The 22,012-nt window shown below is 33.1% G+C and overlaps 1 protein-coding gene and 1 long non-coding RNA gene across 3 annotated transcripts in view; one reads left to right on the plus strand and one right to left on the minus strand.

Moving 5' to 3' along the window:
- Positions 1 to 22,012, plus strand: part of LOC138182492 (uncharacterized) — an 83,971-nt gene that overhangs the window by 18,990 nt on the left and 42,969 nt on the right. The window lies entirely within an intron of this gene.
- LOC138182689 (uncharacterized) lies at positions 18,271 to 21,897 on the minus strand. The gene is made up of 2 exons (XM_069118739.1): positions 21,390 to 21,897; positions 18,271 to 19,486 (listed from the first exon to the last, which is right to left on the minus strand). The coding sequence occupies exons 1-2, from the start codon at positions 21,735 to 21,737 to the stop codon at positions 19,163 to 19,165; spliced, it is 672 nt and encodes a 223-aa protein (XP_068974840.1). The 5' UTR covers positions 21,738 to 21,897; the 3' UTR covers positions 18,271 to 19,162.

Raw genomic sequence — 22,012 nt, forward strand, 5'->3', positions numbered from 1 at the left:
GAGAGTTAGGAACCCCCCGCCCCCTTCTGAGTTATTACACTGGCAATAAATCGCATAAGGTTCTCTTGACGTATATAAAGAGACCAACTAAGTTTCGCGCCTAAACTTCACGTTCTAAGTTCGTTGAACGATATTTACATTCGTTAACGAGATAAATCGTTTCGATTTCAAATTTTCTCTATTTTTATTTGGCGCATATCTCAAGTAAAAAGTATGTTTCAATTATTATATACATATTACAATTACTAGTGTGTTATAAAATAATAAATAAAAGATTTTTACTTGGATTTATAATGCACAGATATATACATTTCATCAATTTTGTTTCATTTGAATAATGAATATAACCATATCTCGTTGCTTTATAAAATAAGGTTACGAATAAAATATTATTTGATCCTTTTAAATGACTGTTTGAGTAATTGATGTGTGTACGAAAACCTTGAAACTGTAATAAAGCGGTTTTGTGTGATCAGAACCGTAACATCGTAACGGAAGCTCATTCTTTAACGTTTGTCGCCTGTGGCGTAGCAATTATTTTACGTGTGTGCGGATTGTTTCATGCTTCACGAATTTCTGCAGAAGCATTTAATGTCCGTTTCATTTATGATAATGAAAACGTGAAACTTATGTCACTGTAATTATCCAATGAATCTTAATTATGTATATCTGAAAGCATACAAATTTTAACGAATCGTATAATAATAAATTTTTCATTTATTTCAAATAGTGAAAAATCATAAATAATGAAATAGATCATTGAACTTCTATTCAAGTACATAGAGTTTCACTGTATACTTGAGATTACAAGGGGAAGAAATACACATATAGTATTTAACGTATAGTGTCTGTTACGATTAAATAATATCTGTACAAATATCTCATGTTCTTACATTATCGATAAAAATATTTCTACATCTTCTTGCCATATTTACTAACTTATTCTGTAAAGTTTGTCAAACTTTGTGCAAGACATTACCATTAGATAAAGTTGTGCAAGGAAGAAGATTCGCTGAAACAATGCAATCGACGTTCAGTATCTTCGTTCTAGATCTTTCATAACAGGCGTCTAGTTCCTGTAGTCACGAAAACGAGAGTACAAGCTGCTTCGTACCAAACAGAGAATGCCAAACTATCGCAATGACAGTTCTATCGTCGCGTGATTTTGCATAAACTCTCTGCAATCGTTCGATCTTCCTAGGAGACCGCTTTCTAATACGAATATTCTCAGTAATCATTATTATTTGCTAGAACGACGTTGTTAACAATGTAAATTGCCGTGGTGAACATATAATGAACCATTTAATACGAGTTCTATTTATTCTGTAACTATCTTCACATCTTTTGATTATACCTATAATCATCTCAGTTTAACATAATAATCATTTTTCGTTTATGATCACTTTCAGTAAGAGAAAATGCAAGAAATATTCTGCATTGAAGTCATTGTATATACTAACTTGTTAGATTTTATAATTAAAAAGTGTTAGTATTATAAATTCATCTTTTCACGTTTTATTTTACGTATTATTATTCATGATTAATAAAAAAAATAATTCTCTTACAAGCTAAAAAGAGTTTAGTTCTGACGGATAATTCTGGAGAATTCTTAAAATATTTTATATCTTTTTGTGAATATTTTAAGCATTAGGTGTAATATTATGACAGTATTTATCTTAAAAAATTGAACTCTGTATTTCCATTTCCACAGGCTATTGTAAAATGCAAGTAAAATGATAATATTATAATACTTACTACCACACACAACTATTAAAATTCCTGTTATTTTGTACACCATGTTATATATCATATTGTATACCTATTCAATAGACTGCTACACTTACAGTATTTTACGTATACTCTAGTATACAGTGCATAATGTCAGTTATAAAACATGTTGGAGAAACTGCAGCAGGATTCAGAGTACTGGAAACAGTAATAAAATTCAGTTTCACCATCACTCTTTCTTAATATTTTCTCATAATAATACCTTCGTAACATCGTTGGTTTAACAAAGTTGAATAGGTAGCTCGAAAGTATTTAGTTAATTGTTAGTCTCGTCAAATGGTGTACAGTTGACTGTTTCCTAACGCAAAACTTATAATAATCGTATCGATGTATATGTAAGAGGAAAGTAACCTAAAGTTCATAAACGTTACCTGCAAACTTATTGCAAAGAGTGTTGCATCATATGCGTCGCCATTAATCTTTGAAAAGATTTTTGTTTTTTATTATGGCATAGTCGAAGTAATTAACACACTTTAAAGTGAGTTGATTTTACTGTTAGAACTATTTAAGGAAAGAATGTAACATTGGAATGATCGAATATGATAATGAAAAAGTATTGCTTGTAGCATAAAAATGATAAGTAGAGATTGATAAATTCTATGATACTATTAATTGAAGCAGTTGTTCTTTTGCATATGATGTTGATCGAAAAACTAAACTTGAACACAAATGTAGAACTTAGGCGGTAACCTAGAGTAGTAAAAAGATCGACAAAAACTTTCACTTCCGGAATTGTTAAAGTAAAAGAAAATTTTTTGTAATAACACTTTTTTAGTATAAACTGGGCTATCATACGATTATGATGATTTTTCTTTTTCAAATTGAATTTCTTATAAGGTATGAATCATGATTTTACGTCATGCTACACTTTAAAATTCATATATTATCGACAGTTTTTGAAGCGAATACAAAAGTTTCTAACACAAGGTCAATCAGAATCAGTCATTTAGAATTTGCTTCTTTTCCTTTTAAAAGTATTTGAAGTGTCGACTATAAGTGCCGATATAGAATCATAGCTTTATAATGACTTAATTACTGCGAATTTAATTACATTTTTACGATATTGGAAGCTGTGAAGGTAGAAGTTGCGGTAACATGCTATCAGTCATAATAAATTATAGGTTTCTTACAATTGTAACCTTGCGTGTTTTCTATAAAAATAAATGTAAGGAAAAACTATAAAATATTTGCACATCGAGATTACAATCCTGTCTATCTCATAAATTAGTTTAAAAATCTTTCGTACAATTTAAAATTTAGATGTAATGCACATTCATTGTAATGATATGATATCGCTTTTCATATATTTTATATTTAATATTCAATTCGGTAAAGATATTCAAGAGCAAACGACTTTTACAGAATTTCAATAAATTTATGCGATCAAATCTTGTAATCGATCATCAACAATTTTAAACAACTTCTAACAAGATTTATGCATTCGCTTCGGCAGATAAATATAAAAATGTAGTATATTGAAAAAAGGAAAAAGAATTATTGATGATAGCAATGTTTGTTGTTACGCCAACGAAACAATATGAAATATGAAACAAACTGTATCTGTATATAAGCTAAAGTTAATGTCTATAGATAATTTGAACAATATTTGCTAACCTTTGTGCAATTACAATGCTCTAACATCAAGATAAGACGCTGTCAATACATACATATATACATTGTGATTTAAGTACCTGTCAAAACGATATATATCTTGTATGAATAGTTTCCATGCCCCCAATCCCAAGTAAGATTGACAGTTTCTTATGCAAATAAGCTTACATACATAAGCTTATTGTTTACGAAATATTAATAGCAGCTGCAATACGTAAAGTACCTAAGTATTTATTATTAAAAAATGAAAAATGATTATTAAGATATTGGAAAAATATATCTGTTTCAAAATATCTTTGAACAATAGTAGATTGCAACAATTAATTATTAAAATAAATATTAAAATAACTTTAACACTCATGGTTACTTTTCTTAACTATGAAGTGAATTTTGTAGGAACGTGTGATGATATTATTAATTATTTATAAATTATGAACAATCTAATAATTATTACCATCTGGTACTTGTACTTTTACTTCTGGAAAAATTACAATCAATGAATCTTTCTCCTTACATAATTATTTCCGCAACACACGTAAGAAATGAAGTTGTGTATGTCTTCTGGCAGATATTTTATTTTTGTTCCAGGATAACCCTGTGTAACTTTGTGATCGTTTTGGGACTATTCCAAAACAAGCAAGGTAAACCTTTGCGGTACGAAGAAAGTTTGACGAAACGTGTTCATACTTCTCAGATCGCAACCTTGACTTATCGTTGCGTAATTAAATGACAAGTTTATTCTTATAATAATAAAACATGATTCTATATATATTGAGATATAGATTCTTAATTTACTTATTACTATCTTTACGATTTATATAAAAAATACCAATGAATTTATTTTATTCAGTGGTTCTATAATATTATAACACGTCCTCGGGCAGTAGTGTATATATGACTAACTTATTAATAATTTTCAACGATTTTACGAAAAAATATTATTTTATCGCGTTTTTTTTCAATAAAATTCACTGGAAGGTACAAAACACAAAAATGAATATCGTTCCGCTTTCCATTAACCATTCAGTGGTATTAAAGTTACGCGTGAAATAATACGTACATAGTTATGCTTTTTGCATTTCTTGTTATCTGTTTCATACAGTCAACGATGGCGATATTTCATTGCTGATAAGCGTTCAAAGCAATAGATTCAAACGTTAATGGAGAATAAATTCTTTCATTGCCAATAATTCCAAGCGATCTGAATACATTTCATAAATACCTTTCTTCGTTTAGATCGTATTAAAACAAAACAAAAAACAAACAGTAATGTTATCAGTAGTTAGATATTTCCATCGATAAGAAAATTGATCTAATTATTATTTTATAGCTGTGCTATTAGGGAAATCTGGGGCAAATTTAAGATTTTATTGTTTAGAGAAATTACTAAAACGACAGAAATAAACGTATGTTTTTGTCAACCTTTTCCAGTTTGAAATGAAATTAGTGTTTTAAATCAAAATTAGTTCAGTGTAGAATAGTGTACTTTCTCGACCAGTTTTCATGTGACCGTAATATGGTGTAAAATACGCGGACGTATTGCTTTCACTGGTCGTCGTCGAAAGCAATCATCCAATACGCGCAGGTCATCCATGTCGTACACTCAACGAAATGAAACATAACTTTCATCTTATAGCGGATATTCAGCAGTTACATCCTACTAATGAATGCATTTTCTCAATATAGAAATCTAGAAATGTATCTAGAAATCGTCCTAAAAAAAATAAGTTGTAATTAAAAAATTATATTAGTAACATTATAACTGTTGGTTATTGGATATATTTGCTACTAGTCAAATTAATTTTTCTAAACTGTTTCGAACAATTTAAGAAAACAGTGTACTTCTAGTTCGTACTTTGCCTTGCAACCAGAATGAGAAAGTACTATAAAATAATCCTCATAGAGTTTCAAATTGCCTCAATTAAATGAGAAAGAAAAGAGCTACACTTAATGTGGAAATAATTTATACTTGCCTAATAATAACGAAAGAAGATTGTATTATAATTCTAACATTATCGTGATATAACACTTCTTTGCCGTATTATATTCCATATACAATAGATGTGCGAACATTTACTTTCGAGCCATTATTTTGCATATATATACATTATATAACAAAAATTTAACGTATAGTTGTTACAGTTACGCAATTACGTTGCTCGTTTGTAAGGACAGAAAACACAAGTAAGTGTACTTTCATGTTATGGTACTATAATAACCATAAAAAGATGCTTTACCGCACACGTAATATATTACAAAAAGCGAAGTGATACTAGGCAAGAAGATGTATGTGTTTACCCTCTGTAGATGCCTGCACACGAAAGTAAGAAAAAAATGTTTATCATGAAAGAGTCATTACGAAGCTATTTCCGTGAAATCAGAAGTAACTAGTCGACGATGACAGATGAAATCTATAAGTTTGGCGGACACGTGATACATACTCGTTTCGTATTTATAATGCCCCTTAATTCGGATGCCGATTGCGCAACGATCCACAAGTTTGACACGTTTGAATTTCTCCCAAATCGTCGTCACTCACATCGCATCATCGATACGGAATGTATGAAAAGCTTTCATTTCTGACACCAGGTCTAAAATATAGGCTTTAGATTACACTGTCGACATAATGAAGATATATGAATGTAAAAACGTAAAATTAAAACGCAACAATCAGAGATGATGCATTTATAAATTACAAAGTGAATCACGATAGCACGAATACGAAAGTATATGTATAAATTGAAATAAGAATTTCGAATTAAAAATAAATTACAGAAAGTGGAGTACGAATCGAATGCCTGTGCATCGCCTAGTCTAATAATTATATTTCAAACGCATACATAAATATAATATGGAAAAACTTGTCATATTATATGTAATTTTCTTAGAGATTTCAGTTTCGTTAAGACATGAAGCTATCGTTAAATAACGCTAACATAACACGAAAGTTCGACTTTCTCGTTATATAATTTTTCATAAATTTTATTTAATGCTCCGTTCAATTCGCACATTTCTTCGTGTATCTGTAATACTTTACATTCCAATACTTGTAAATCTATATTATACATAAAAAACAAATTCGAATTTAACTGCAAAGATAATAGAAAATATATGTATTGATCACTCTAAAATTGTACTCAGAACGATTACATCTATTTTCATCGTTATATTGCTACGTTATAACATATGAAATATTCATGATGAAATAAGCTCTTATCTATAAACATACAAATGCTCGTATTAAAAACAAACATGTAACTTAACATAATGAACGACGTATACCTCAATGACTGCATCATATTAATAAGTTGAAATGACCTCAGTCTTTGAAAAAAATACTGAAGGACAACTTATGACCCTGTTGCTAGAAATGCGGAGAAAATTATACATGACTACTGACATTGTAGCATATCGATAGACCACATTCTAACCTGCAATCTTCCGCAATCCAGGGTATAAGCTGAAGAATTTATCCGTTGATATTCACGTGACTGTTAGCTGGTTCTATCCTGGACGAGCTTCTATGAAGATCCAGGAGCCTGGCATCGAAGGCGCAGTAAATCATGACTGCGGATCTAATGCTGAATAGGTCAATATACACCTTCCATCACATTGCACTTTATCTTTTGCTTTCACATGTAGAAGTGTGCTTATAACTGCATTAATAGCGCATAGTGTCACTTTACGAAGATACTTATACACACATACACTTTCTTACATACATAAGTCGTGTGACGGTTAAAAGACATTCGTCCTATGCACACTTTCCAAGAGATTCTGCTGAAGAGACCATAGACTATTGTTGCAACGACCTAATTGCATAAAATCATCAATCGTTCGTAACTGTTATCCGGTAGAATAAATTTTACCATCAGACGACGTACCTTCGAATTATCGAAAGTGGTAAATAGTCTGAACGATTAGATTCGTTAGAATCTCGCCCGTCTCGCCATTTTCATACGCGCTCTTCAAATTATACGCTTTGTCCTAACATTCGATTTCGTATAATCGCCTATTTAATTGGATATTTATATTAATTACTCGAATAGAAATCATCACTTTAATTTTACTCTCAATAATATAAAGATCGAGTATCTGAGTTCGATGTTAAACGTGCAAATGAAAAATCGGCAAAACTTTTCTCATTTCCAGATGAAGTTGGTGCGGTGTTGCATCACATATGTATATTGCCATTGCACAGTATGCAAAGTGATACGTAGTTTCGTTTCCCTGCTCCGATCGCACTCGCATAATTGACAAAATTATTGCGAATAAATCACGAAGAGCATCAATAACGTTGACTCGTTGTATGTTGTGCAAACACATAGCACTGCTTCCTAGTTTCTCCTTCGATCGAACGAAGCAGTACAGTTTACTAGTTTATCGTGGAACACGAGCTCGTCGTTTATACAATAGTTTTATTATAATGCAACCGAGGTGAGGAGAATATGAGAAGGTTGATACCAACCTACTAGTGTCCTTGCATTCTTGACAATCGCCGTCCTAAATGCCAGGACGCTCCTTCTTCTTTTCTTTCACCTTCATAGAGATGAACCTTAAACCTCAATACGAGAAGTTCGCGCTTGGCAGAATGGGATCCTGATCGCCACCGGATTAACAGACGCTTCCAGTGACCTTTGTATATTGCCTCGTGCTAGGTTAAACTATGTGATTATAGTCACGTGCAGAATGCCATTCCTTTAACCTTAGCGCTGCTTTGTGCATCGCTGCAGAAATCAACCATTGTTCCACTTAACTAGAATAATACCCCTGTTTACTGAACCTCGAAAAATTTAAATTATGATTTTATCGGTTAGTATTTGAGCATGATTATTGGATAATGTGAAAGAGTAATATATTTTATTTTATTTTTTATATGTATTTGAATTGCAACACTATTCCCATTATCAATATTATCAATATCATTTACTTATCGTTTCGTTAACTGCCTTGCAAATTTTATATATTTTGGAGCCTGGGAGCACTACACCATAACATTTGATTTTTGCGAAATATATTGTATTTACGCGTTTTTTCTTCTGCCAGTGTCATCTAGATTATTCACATTGTTAAAAATTGTCTAGTACATGAAATTTATCTTATTTTAATCTTATTTTATTTTAATCTTATTTAAAACGTGAGTCACGGATGACTAACGTGAAAGGGAACGAGTTGACATAGTGTTCTAAAGTAAATTATGCCAAGATACTTTGGTTCGTGGAATTCTAATGTAAGAAAAAATACTTATTCCTTGTTTATTCATTAATAACACAATTTGAAAATCAAACAATAACGAGTGGCAATTAAGATTATTCTGTTCCAAGAACGACGTATTATTCGGTCTAACGATAAATGATTTATGACTGTATCTAAAACAGACATTATCAACAGATCTATTCATGACATTTGGTGTAATGAACATTAGCAGACAACACAATATAACCAGCGTCGTCGATGGCTAGTCGATTAACGAGATAATAAGCCAACGACTCGTCAGCCAATGGCTCATAATGAGGAATCGTGCGTAATGATCGTACGTGAATGACATATCAACGACAAGACAATCGTATAAGATCGAAGCACTTCTTATGTCGATGGTATAATAAATCCGTGAGCTGTGCAAAAAAATTCTACAATTCCTGAAAATGACAAGTAGAAAGTACATGACGAGTGTACAAATCAGAATCAAAGATTTAACAAGTCCTACAGTTCGTAATAGTATCCATTAAATTACGTGTGTACTAATTAAAATTAGAACAGGGTGCTGTCAATTCGATGAGACATTCATTAAATCCCCCTGAGAATTCACAGGAATTTAAAAAGGCAAATAGAATCCCTACTCTTAAATTAATATATTATCATATTTAATAATATGTCATTAATATATTATCTAATGTTATCATGTAGTACAAACTTTTACAATTTTCTTATTATGTTACAATTGTTCTAATATTAAAATAAGTAAATAATACGTACGATGAGAAATGCCATAATACGTCTTATGATTAGTATAAACAATAGAGTAATAAGAATGTTTATATCTATTATAACATATTGCAATACATTTTTAAAATAGAAAAATGTAACAAATGATTTAACATTTAACAAAAGTGCAAAAAATACACGTTAGGAAAAGATACAAATATTTTATATGAAGAGTAAATATTGGAAATAATAATATTCTGACAATGTGAGGAACAGAGAGAAGATAGCACCGTTGTGTAAATCTGGCACAATATCGAGCATCGATCGCATGATTGTGCCGGCATTTAGGAGAAAACCTTTTCACCCGGCGCTCCCTCGACTAACGGATAGAACAGAAATCGCTCGTTTCATGCTTTGGTACCCTGGCTACCATTCTGTACTACGTTCCGTTGCGAAACGGCGAAAAACCAAATCTTGCGCTGACTTTTGTTGTCGAACTAGACTTTCGATCATCCGGCAAGCAAATTACGATCTGCCAGATTATTCGGTTTGTGGTTTAACCGCGAAACCTTTAGAAATTGCACTATTAAGAAAACAGATCAAACTGTGCAAGCAAATATCTGTGAAAGCCTTGTTCTTACAATTTGTGAATCTTACCATTAAAATATCGATCTGTCTAACAACAAGGAATAAATTCAATTAGATCTTAATCCATAATAATTTCAAATGAAACGAATTATATTTCGATCTTCGACAAAAGAAAGTTTACGTTAGTAAGAAATGTGAATTTATTCTATTACGCTTATTACGCTTATTATTATATTATTATATTATACATCTTGTATTTACCAATGAAAATTTATTTTAATATTCTTGTTACCAAAGATTTCGGTACTGAATATTCTTCATTATTGTACTTATTGTTATTATTAAAGTTGTTATTATATAGTTTTTATGATCTCAGGACATGGAGTTTCTTTTGTAAGATAATAATAGATCAATAAATATAAAAATATTCTACTATTATGTATTTTTTAAAGCCATTTTGACTGGCTTTGGTAGAGATAGCTACGACTTAAATGCCAGTAGTTCTAGTGTTAAAATACGTAGTTATATTATGAAATTCATTATATATTCTGTAGATTTATTTATAGATTCTGATAAATACGAAATTAATTAAAATGCAAAACAAAGTTCACGCCATGAAGGATTAATCGTTTAATCACTCAAAAAACTTTCGTTCCCTCGCGACACAAGAGAAATTAATATAGTAATATCGAAGGTCTCGAACTTTGAACAGATCTTCATTTAATCATCAATTCTTTAATCTTCAATAAATATATAATTTATCGTTTTAGTATAATTAATCGTTAATTGTCACAGCAAGAAACGTTTTAAAATGACTGGTCTAAACGGCGTCACTTACGAATAAAAAGTACAGCAACTGCTAAAAGTTTTCGGCTAAGGTGTAATTTCATTATAGTATTCAAATAAGGTGTCTTGAAAGCGAAGATTTGCTGTTGCAATGGAGAATGTACTGTGTTTTAAAAGATATAACGTTATAAAATATTTTGTAAGAAGAATTTCGTTAACGTCTAATTTAAATAGAAATCGAGTTACAAGTTGATTGAAAACTTTTGACACTCACTCTACGTGTATTAACACGTTTTATCCTTCACGATAAGATAGATAATAAAAAGTGATAAATCTCAATATAAGAATCAGGCTTAAAAATAAAATTATGCTCTTCATTTACATAACTTTTCACTATCACTTTTTACATAACAACCTATCTAGGTACAATTGTACAAATTCAAGCTAAACCTTTAGAAAATATTAAAAATGGAAAAAGAAGAAATTGAATTTCTTACTACTCGAGATGTTTACAAAGCATCGAGCAAACTTCTTTGCCTAAATTTGTACAAATATTTCCATAAATACAACACCTGAATTATGTATATCTCTAATGTATCTCGAATTCTAAATATTCAAACGCTTCCATGTGTTTTCGATAATTCCAGACAAATAAATTCTCCAATTTCGACAGACTTTCTAACGCACGTAAATCGACCACTGCCATAGGATTTGGCTGATAGAGCCATAGTGACTAAACACAAAGTGTTTCGTTCGTTCGAGTGTACTCGTGACGTATCGAGTGATGCAATTAATCGATGATAACTGTAATTAAGAGAAACTCTCGTTAGAAGTTTTATCGAGATACCTGACCTCACAGGTTATAGTGGCGATCTACCGCGTCGGAACTCGAGTCACCGCAAGTATTGGCTCCGTTTTCACGATTTCTGGATTCCAAAGCCGTCGCCGGAGCAACAGCCACGGAGCACATTTTTCTTACTTGCGACACGAAAGCAACACGTTGCGAAATAGAACAGTGACATAAGTATTATCCGATGTTTAGGCTTCCGATTTCACCAGCCCTTTCATCTCCAGGTGACAAGGATTCACATTTATCTTCGAATGTTCTTTATCCACGAGCTATAACGAGCTTTACTTGTCTCTGACGACTGAGATTACAGTTAGTGATATCGTTTAGATACAATGGAAAGCTGGAACCGTACGATTAATTGGCTTTTTGTTCGGCTTACTTGGAATAGTGGAATTTCCACGGGAATATTTTCACTTTTATTCTACTTGTGGTACATTCGAACCTCCAATATCCGACTTAAAAATTTCTGTTATAAAATGTGTTCAAGTTAAACGTTGATTTAAAAATGTAATTGTTCTCGGTGTTAAAAGATGAACCTCTTAGAAGCTAAGTTGATCAACTCCATTTTTATGCAGTTATCAATGTTATATTATCGGAATACGTAATTAATATTCAACATATCAGAAAGATATCTCATTTTCGTAAATTTATTTATCATAAAGAGGTGGCATGAATAACCTCAAATAATAGTGTTTTATAATTGTCGCATCTCTGTGTATCTTGATTTATGGAGTTAATACGATATCTTAGCGATTTAATGTTTCATGATGTATTAAAATATGTCATTCTGAAACATAGACTTCTTAAATATAAGGGAAATTACTTTTCCAAAAATCTCAAAAAGCTTAAACATACAGTAATGCTACGTTTTACATTAATTTCGCTAAACAATTCACAAATCCATGCTTTCAATCCACTCTACAGGCAAATTTCGCGTTCGCGAAAGCAATCACGCTTGACTTATTACACGGCTTAAGCAATTACCCGTTAAGTCTTTTAATGAGACACTTCAATTAAAGGTAGTCGTAATTGCAATCTGTATGTTATTGCCGGTATACTAATCAGGAACACAACATAGAAAATAGTGATTTATCGCGCATCTTGAAATTTCAACATTCACACTGTTCGTCACTGTATTATCCTGCGAATGATCCTGTCTCTCTCGATAAATTATGATACTTATTTACACCTACTCGTATCGTTCCAAGCAAACAGGCTGTGAATACGCGAAACCGCTGCACGGTGTCTGTAATTGATTACCTCCGTAATTTAATTACGATCATCTGGCTGATGAGTTGTACATTAAACGAAAGCGCGAGCGCTCTCTAACCAACGATCAAGTTCGTATGTTTACGTAGCCGTTCATCAGATTCGTGCCAGTGGACTGGACAAAACGACAGCCACATAGGTATGACGAATCGCGCCACACTTGATTGACTGTCATCCTCTTTCGAAGGCAGTGAGAGCTCTTAAGGACTATAGGCAACCGGCTTTCTTGCATGTTTGCGACCAGGAAGGGATCTCACCGAGATTACATCGACATCTTGAAATATTTCCGTGTCTCTCTGAGACGCGTATAACAACACAGTGCGCTGACCACGTGAAAAAAGAAGAAGTTTCACGCGGACGCAATGCTCGAGGAATGTACAGCCAGACGAATCTTTGAACGAGGTATAAGCGACCTCTCTAACAAGGGTTTCCGTGCGCGCGTAAAGAACGTTTTTCATTCGTCCTGAATTCCTGTTAATTGTACCTGACGTCCGGATCGAACGCAACCATTCGGTTTTTTAAAGTTAGATCGTGGAATGAGAACGCGTTACGATTATGATCGTCCGATGGTGTTTCGAAAGTGACGTATGGTGTTGCTTAAAAGAAATGGAATAAAATGTATATTCCGTATTTGGAAGGAGTTTTATATAGCCGAGGGAAATTATCGTGGCGAATAAATAAGTTTTTACGAATGTTTTATGTCTCTTTGTTCTATTTGTATCTATAAACGAATATACACAAAATTCCACGTATAATTAAAAACGCGCGAGGAAAACGTAGCAGGGTCGCTTTCTTTGAATTTTTAATTGACAAGTGTAGGATTAGCTGGAGTAGAAAAATAGAAAAGCTGAATCGTCATGATTTTCGCCTGTAATCGTCGAGTAATATCCACATTATCGCAAGCATGAGACGTTCCATTCGGAAACCTTAGATCTATCAAATACGGTCATGGCTGTCTCACGTTATCGTCCCCCTTACAATCGTCGGTAGCGTTAGTTCATTTACATAAGCTATCTACTACTGTTGTCGGTTACTATTTCTTAATTACCGAGATAATCGAGGAGACGACCTTCGCGCATTGTTCATCCTCGTTCATACATCAAGTTGTAAATGAATCGCGCTCTCATCGATCGATGAATCAGAAGGACGAGGTTCCGGCACGTCGCGTCGTTCGGTTTTTTCCTTCAGTTGCTCCTTTTTCTCACGCTGCCTTCCTATAAATCACCGTGTTAGATAATCACCGTTGACTGCTAAGGAATTCGAGTAAAATCTCGTACGTATTAGTCAAGTTACCTGAATTCAAGCCTGTTGAGCTCGAGTAACGTGATTTTCAAGGATAATGGAAAATAAAAAGAAAACAGTTATACATAGGTACATATTTGATGTACTTATTTAAAATATCAATTATAATCATAATCATAATGGAAATATTACATACGCGAACTAAACGAGCAACCAGAGAATGCTCTTGCTCCCGCTTTATCTTCTCATTCGTTTCGTTTTTACTAACTCTTAAATACGTCTTTAAGAATAGCTGGTGGTAGTAAAAAGCGATTCACGGCAAACCACATGCGCTACCTAATTATTACAAACCGTACGCGTATCTACATGAAAGGTAGTCATGCGCATGGTATACAATCGTCGACTAATCTACACGACGATATCACTGCTGTACTTGCAAGACGACCATCTGCAAAGTATAATCCTCGACGTGGAAACGGGCAAACAAAGAAGCTGGCATTTGAATGCCAGCGATTGGCATGATCGGGCAACAGACTTCGTGATCCTGCGAAATTGCGACGTCCATGCCTCTGCCTCTTTATTGCTTCTTCGCCGGTAACGCCCGGATCTCGATCTTCGAGTTCGTGCATTTCGTTAATGAAGCGCTAGACATTCCGTTTCGTTTACCACATCGTATAATTGTTTGATGTATTCTCTATTATGAAAGTTGAAAAGGCTGCGCGGCGTATGTATTAAAAGGCATTTGAGGTGTTCATTGAACATAGACAAGCTAATTAGACTCTTCATGGCGTAAATCGATTCTTTAATTTCTACATACACGGTACGTGGAAAGTTGATATTGTGTATTGTTACGTTATCAATCAAATTAGAAATAAACAGATACCGTTGAACAAACGAATATAGAGGTTGCTGTATCTAAGAGCAGGGATATCGTCGAATCATTTATAATAAAAAAGTATCTATGCGACGTTTTCTATTTGATGGCTTTACTTTCTCGTAGTTCGAGTTTAGCGATGAGTCAGAATAATTGTATTTTATTCTAGTCTAACGTCCGTGTGCGCGTTTCTCGCGACGTAGCATTACCGCTACGCTTGCATCTATCGAGTCGGTATTACGACACTTTGCGTTTTCGTATTTTACAGAAGGGAAACTCGTCGAACTATCCTCCTATGTATGTACGACGTACAGATAATGACTATTATGCATACAATAATAGGGATATTACGAAGTGGTACCTACTAGTAATAGATACTCATCGTTTAACAAACTGAAGATTTTGAATTAAAGATACCTATGAAGTTTAAGTATATTTCTTTTATGCAAGTATGCAAAAGAGTAATCGTGTATAGAATGATTGGATAATAGTAAAAATAGGCTTCATTCCTATGTAGATTAAACGTGAAGATAATTGATTCAAGTTAACAATTAATGGTCGTGTCAGTGATTTATTAAACGTAATTAATGTTTGCAAGATAGATTTCAATAGAACGTTACGTACAGAAATTATAATAAAGAAAACATTTACATCAAACGAAAACGATATCATTTATAACATTATTTCATCTAGTAAAACACGTTTGCTACAGAAGAATATGTATTAATATTTACTTAATAATAATCGAATTAACTTTTAATGATGTTAGGGAGGTCATAAATTTACTGAATGTTTAATTATGAAATATTGATCGTTAAAAGTAGTTAAATTCGGTTTGCACGCGATCATCGAGCGATAAATTACTATGTAAATGTAATTGAACAAATCTGTGTTGTAATAACATAATCGTTTTATTGTAACAAAATGTTTTCTTTTCCTTAGAGGTAGTCTTTCGATAATGAAATTATTACTCTGACTTCCAGAACTGACATTTTATTTTCGTGATAAATATTCAATGTAAACGTGAAGCTTGTTCAAATACATAATTCCCAAACTATTTGATTAAAGATACTTTTTATTAAAGCGTGAAGAATATTTATAGTTAAGGAAAGTGACAATATTTCTGACGCGAGAATGCTTGAATAATTGGTAATTGGTTTACAGCCTATTATTCTTTCCACAAAGACCACTGCATTGAACACCTACTCTCTAATATACATCTCCATACATTCCATTTAAACATAATCATGATATATGTAACTCAATTTCTCATTTCCTTTAATTAAAAGTTCACAAGTTTTAGAGAAATTAATGTGACATGTTTAATATAGAAACGGTTACATTTCCTGATTATTTCTTATAAAAAACAAACATTCATTATACAGTACTATCAACTGACATTAAAATTATAGAAATAAGTGCATAGTTACTAAATAAGTCTCCAGAAATGAAAGTGGTATAGGTAAAAAGTGTTGGAGAATTTAACTTCATTAAGGGAATACTTCCGTGTTTCCATCCACAAACTGTATGTAATATTCCAATGAAGTAAGATCGATACTTTCCATTAAACTTGGATATCTAGAATAGTGTTGCCTAAGACACTTAAGTAAACTGATTTGCTATACAAAATATAGATGGATCATACCGAAGTTCTAATGAAAAAAATAATAACTAATGATACTAGTAAGTGAGTTGCGATAATAATTAGTTTGAAACTGAAACAAATTATAAGTAGATTACGTTGATTGTATAACATATCTATATGATATAAAGTTATGTTAAATATGTGTAGCATTTAAGAGAAAATAATATTCTATTTTTACGTAAGTATTCCAAAATTGTACATTAGATTTTGAAATTAAAATTTTCACTACGAGACTGCAAGCAGTTCTGTGCTATTATTTTTATTATACAGGGTGGTTGGTAACTGGTAGTACAAGCGGAAAGGGGGTGATTCTACGCGAAAAAAGAAGTCGAAAATATAGAATAAAAATTTTTCGTTTGAGACTTTGTTTTCGCGAAAATCGACTTTGAATTTTCGCTCGGTACGCGTGCACTTTATCACGTCTCGTTATAACGGATCTCACTGTAGATCGTTGTCTCGATGGAAAAATAAAAAAAAAAATAAAAAAAAAATGTTTATTCTATATTTTTGACTTCTTTTTTCGCGTAGAATCACCCCCTTTCCGCTTGTACCGCCAGTTACCAACCACAATGTATATTTTTTAAAGATTAGTACAGAATTTAAATTAAATTAATAATTTCATGTATGATTTAAGATATATTTAGAAACGTCATGTTTTACATTTAAATATAAAATCTAATAAATTAATAAATGCATATCTTTATAACAATCGATCATGTTACTAATTTGAACAATTAATAGTACAAATATGTCTATATTAATAAATTTTCTCTTGGTACAAGGAAATTATTCATTGCTCTGTAAGTTTTAAAGTATTTAAGATTTTGATCATTATTAAAAGTGTGATCATTAGTCGATAAGTTTGCTTCCTTTTATCCCTACATAAGAAATATTTATAATACCAGCACTACAGACAGAGTATGAATCACAGACAGGTCTCTATGATAATTCCTATGTTCGCCGTAACAAATCGCAGAGGGCGTAAGAAACACACTAACTTTTCCGCAGGTCGGTATTTCAGCATTTGAGATACGAAGTCTCATTAACGTCACGTCTGTCCTGTCTTTAATCAATGGTTAAACATTCTTGCAGGGAATATATTTATCTACATTTGAATCATACTCAATCGATATACGTACTAAAGTGCCATCTATTAGTAAGATATTCAACATCTCGTTGAATATTTGTACTCAATAGCTAAAGTATCTTTTGTAGTTTCAGTTTAGTACTATTGTTAATTTTGAGTGGGTAACAAAGTAAACATAATTGTTTTTAAATAAATTTCATCTTTTATTACGAAATATGATGTAAAACGTGATAATAAATTAATAAATATTAAATATGGTACATACATAAATATGTTGTTTTCATAAATACTTAATATAAATATAAATATGTCGTTTTTATAAACAGCTAATATAAATAATAAATACGTCACTTATAAATAGATCTACGGTATAAATACCTAATCGATAATACTGAACAATATATAACCTATTACAATTATTGTCTTTCATTGATACCTATTCACTAATACGATCAATTATTAGGAAGATAATTTTCCTAGATAACTGATTATCACAAATTGCACCCAAGAATTCTTCGAAAAGGCACTTCAAAGAGGTTTATTTTAATAAATAACTATTATTCTAAATAAATAATGAATAGATAATAAATACTAATTCTAATGCTCGATGATCGTAATAAATAATGTTCATGAATAAATAAATTAAGTAACATGATGCCATTTCAACTGCGTTTCGCAATTGTCAGGTTATCTCGAACGATTTTATCACAGCTGACTTTAGCTGTTGTCGTTTATTAGTCATGCATATTGTGACACGACTTTGCTTCCCTCGACGATCGGAATTCTATGTCGTAAATTCTCGATCAATTTCGCTCTTGATCAAATATCTTAAGGGAAAATCACGATAAGTCATATTTTTGGCCCTTCACTAGAGAGCAATTTTCAAATTTAAAACACACCATCAATTAATTCTATTCGAGCAGAGCTCTCCTTCTATTTCCTTTTGGGATTAAAATTTCCCCATAAATACTCCAAAAATATCGATTGTTATAACATTAGTCAAACTTCTGATTTTTTACAAAATATAAGAATTTACTTTTAAAAGAATTATGGTTTCGAAACTAGCAATTTCTTTCCTCCTTCGACTTGTTCTTACTGAGATACTTTCCTTTAGCTAAGAATTAATATGAAAATTATGACAACAGACCATGACTTATCACATTGTTCCCATGTGATCTTCAATTGCTGTTACAAAAGGAGGCAACTCCACTTCACAGTAATCTGAGTAAAACATGAAACAGCAATCGAAAATCAGCCAAAATTAAACCCATTTTTCAAACGTTTCCAACACGAGACCTTCCTTTTTCCATCGCAATCAATACTTTTTAAATTGATAATTATTAAAATATTAGAACCGCCTCCTCATTGCCGCAAATCCTTCAATTGCGTTCGTCATATCATTTTCGTCGAACCTGTTATCGACTGTCGCAAATAAAACGTTCGACATTTTTACTATCGAATTCGAACGTTATTATCAGACGTTTCTTCTGGCGCTACTTAATAATTGAAAACGTGCCTCCAAGCGTGAAGATAATCTCTGTACTTGAGAAGCACGCCCCAGTCACGAATAAGTCTTCTAGTATCGTCCTCAGGGTTTCGTTCTACCTTGTTCATGATGCTCCTTTCTACACGCGATGGAATCCGAAGAGACGGCAGGGCCACGATGTTGCTTTCTACTTCGCACAGCATCATCATCAGGTAAGACTGCGTCGTCTTTAGAGCTTTGTATTTTTTCAAACTCATCTCGTCCTCTAACAATTCCTCGAACGCTACAGCAAATTTTTGAAGATCCGTGTGCAACTTTGGAAAATGATTGACGATCTGTAAGAGGAATTAAAATCGTTTGTCATATCTCTGTCGATGACTCATAAACGAAAGGAATATAAGAGAACCTATAGTTACAGCTACGTTGAAATTGATTCTTGAAAGATGGTATGCGTTAATAGAATTTTTGTTTGTAATTCTCAAATCTTGTAGAATTACTTTAAATTAAACAAACATAGGTCGCTATAAAAGATATCTATTTTTTTATCGCTTCAGGCCCTAATACGAATTAACTAAATTTTAACGCAATGTATTCTTTTATGTAACTCACACCTGCTATATTAATCTACTTCGTTCAAACAACATATACATGCGTCTACAATTTAATTTCCCCTATACTATGTTATACGATATTACAACATTTCCAACGATATTATATTTAAATGATACCATTACCTAATCTGTTATCGAATTCGTAAAATTGCAATGTACATAAAATTACAATATTGTAACGTAATTTCGAACTCTTTTATAACTCTGCGATGATGACTTTATCACCGAGTCAGTAACAAAAAGATAGCATTTTAAAAATTCAGTCACTCAAACAATCCATCAATGGATTACGTATCAATAGATCGATCACGATTGTGTCACCTGTTTCACACTTCAATTAGTCTAAGAAATCTTTTCCAACGGAAGATAGAAAAAAGCGAAGCACGCGACGTGTAAAAAGAATCGATATCGTCTGTCGTTGAAACGTGCCGGTGTGAAGAAAAAAAAAGAGCGGCGGTATACATCAGGGAGTACCCTGAACGTTATCACGGATGCGTTATCAACGTGCACGCATCGTTCTGGAGGACAAGCGCGATTACGCAGTCGCGCGACCCGGCTAACATGAGCAATCGTGTACACCGAATACGCCAAGTTGCATTGCGCGCGCAAACCTCGAACAGCCGCGCACGCTTCTGTTTCCCTGCTACTTTATAATAATTACCGTCTCATTAAAATTTGTTATTTAACGTTACGTTAATTAATTGCAACATCGGGATGCTTGGTCAATTGGCCTGGCCGGTGAAAATACGCGCGACCAGCAGCTCTCACCTGTCCTCTGGCGAGTCCACCGCGCCGCACCTTCTTTCTCCCCGTTTATCCGCGCGCCCCGAAGCTTTCCACGCTCGATGAATATTTATGCAAGGGGGAGCTAAATTAACCGCGTAAAAGAGAATCTTAATTAACCAGCGATACGAACGATAATTAGGTACACCTTTCGGAATGTTGGACACGATGGTTCTTCTACTGGCGCGAAATCGTCGTTCTTCGGAGACGAGTAATCTCTTTCACGTGTTACCGGAGGAATATCGAAGAAACTTTTTAAATAACTTGTCGTTTGATTTTCGTACACTCTATATATTCTGTTGCTTTCGAGCGAAGGGTGGCTGATCTCACTTAAGAGATTTATAAACGAAAGCAGTTTACGTAGAAGATAAAAATCTCAGTCGGAGATCTTTGCTTTGATAAGACGACAAACCGTGATCGAACTATTTTGAAGAAACTCTTCGCACGTTATACTTGCTGGTTATATGGTTCTCTTCTAGTTTTGAAAATTATTGATCCCATTTGAAAAAAATACAGGAATAAGGAATAATTGATAACATACTGGAGAAGACGAAGAAGCAAACGATTCTCAGTCAAATATTCTCGTTTTCATATAAACAAATAGGCTGTGCCATTCTATTATTTCGACGAAAATTTTCGAACATTATACCGATTCTAATTCAACGATTCTCAAATAAGAATATTTATCTGAGAGGTAAAACTGTCAAAGATCTTCGATTTGATGGAAAGAGAAATCGCGGTTGAACTACTATAATATCGAACCTCGAGCGTTGTATAGTCAATTTGACAAGCAAAAGGAAAACACGAAGCACAAAAGGCAAAGAATGTCAGAAATTAAACTCACCGTTTGCGAATTAGTGTTAGCCAGATTCTTAATCATATGCGTGTCCTTCTCGCCCGGAACCCAGTTCGGGATGTACTGATACTCTTCAACACCGATTCGAACATTCTCGTACAGGTACTCGTAGTCTCGGCTTAAATAATCATTGATAGTCAATTCGTGTTGTAGCCTGAGATTTTGTATACTGTTGCTGGTTTCTTGTTCGATGTTCGTGTCCAAATAATCGTCAATTTCTAATTCTTCGCCACACGGTAAATGCCACATCGGTAAATTCGATCTGGTGTGTCTTCTTGGCGCTGCAGACACAGCAGCGAGTATCGAGATCAACAGGTAACCACGTGAGACGAACATTTTCGCGATTATAAATAATAAATTAAATAAGTTAAATATGTTTCGAAGATTTTTATTGCGTGGTATGTAGAACTATCGTAGCGCGTTCGTTCGCTGTAGCTTTTATCAATCGAAGCGTACGATTTGGCTAAAGCGATGTTAGCGATTGGCGTGAGATCGTGAACTGAGATTGTCAAACTCTCGTGCTTCCAGCTTATATACGACATTGTGTAAACAATCGGACGTACATACGCACGCACGTTCGATGACGGGGTGGCGGCTTATGTTTTGTCCAA

Source organism: Bombus flavifrons, chromosome 8 (assembly GCF_040668555.2).
Source record: "Bombus flavifrons isolate JBK064 chromosome 8, iyBomFlav1_principal, whole genome shotgun sequence".
Taxonomy (NCBI): Eukaryota; Metazoa; Arthropoda; class Insecta; order Hymenoptera; family Apidae; genus Bombus; species Bombus flavifrons.

Bases quoted from the DNA above. Each gene is read 5' to 3' on its own strand.
- LOC138182689 (XM_069118739.1), bottom strand. From the start codon at position 21,737: ATGTTCGTCTCACGTGGTTACCTGTTGATCTCGATACTCGCTGCTGTG. The intron at 19,487-21,389 runs GTGAGTTTAATT...TTCCTCTTACAG, and splicing joins CTAACACTAATTCGCAAACG to ATCGTCAATCATTTTCCAAA.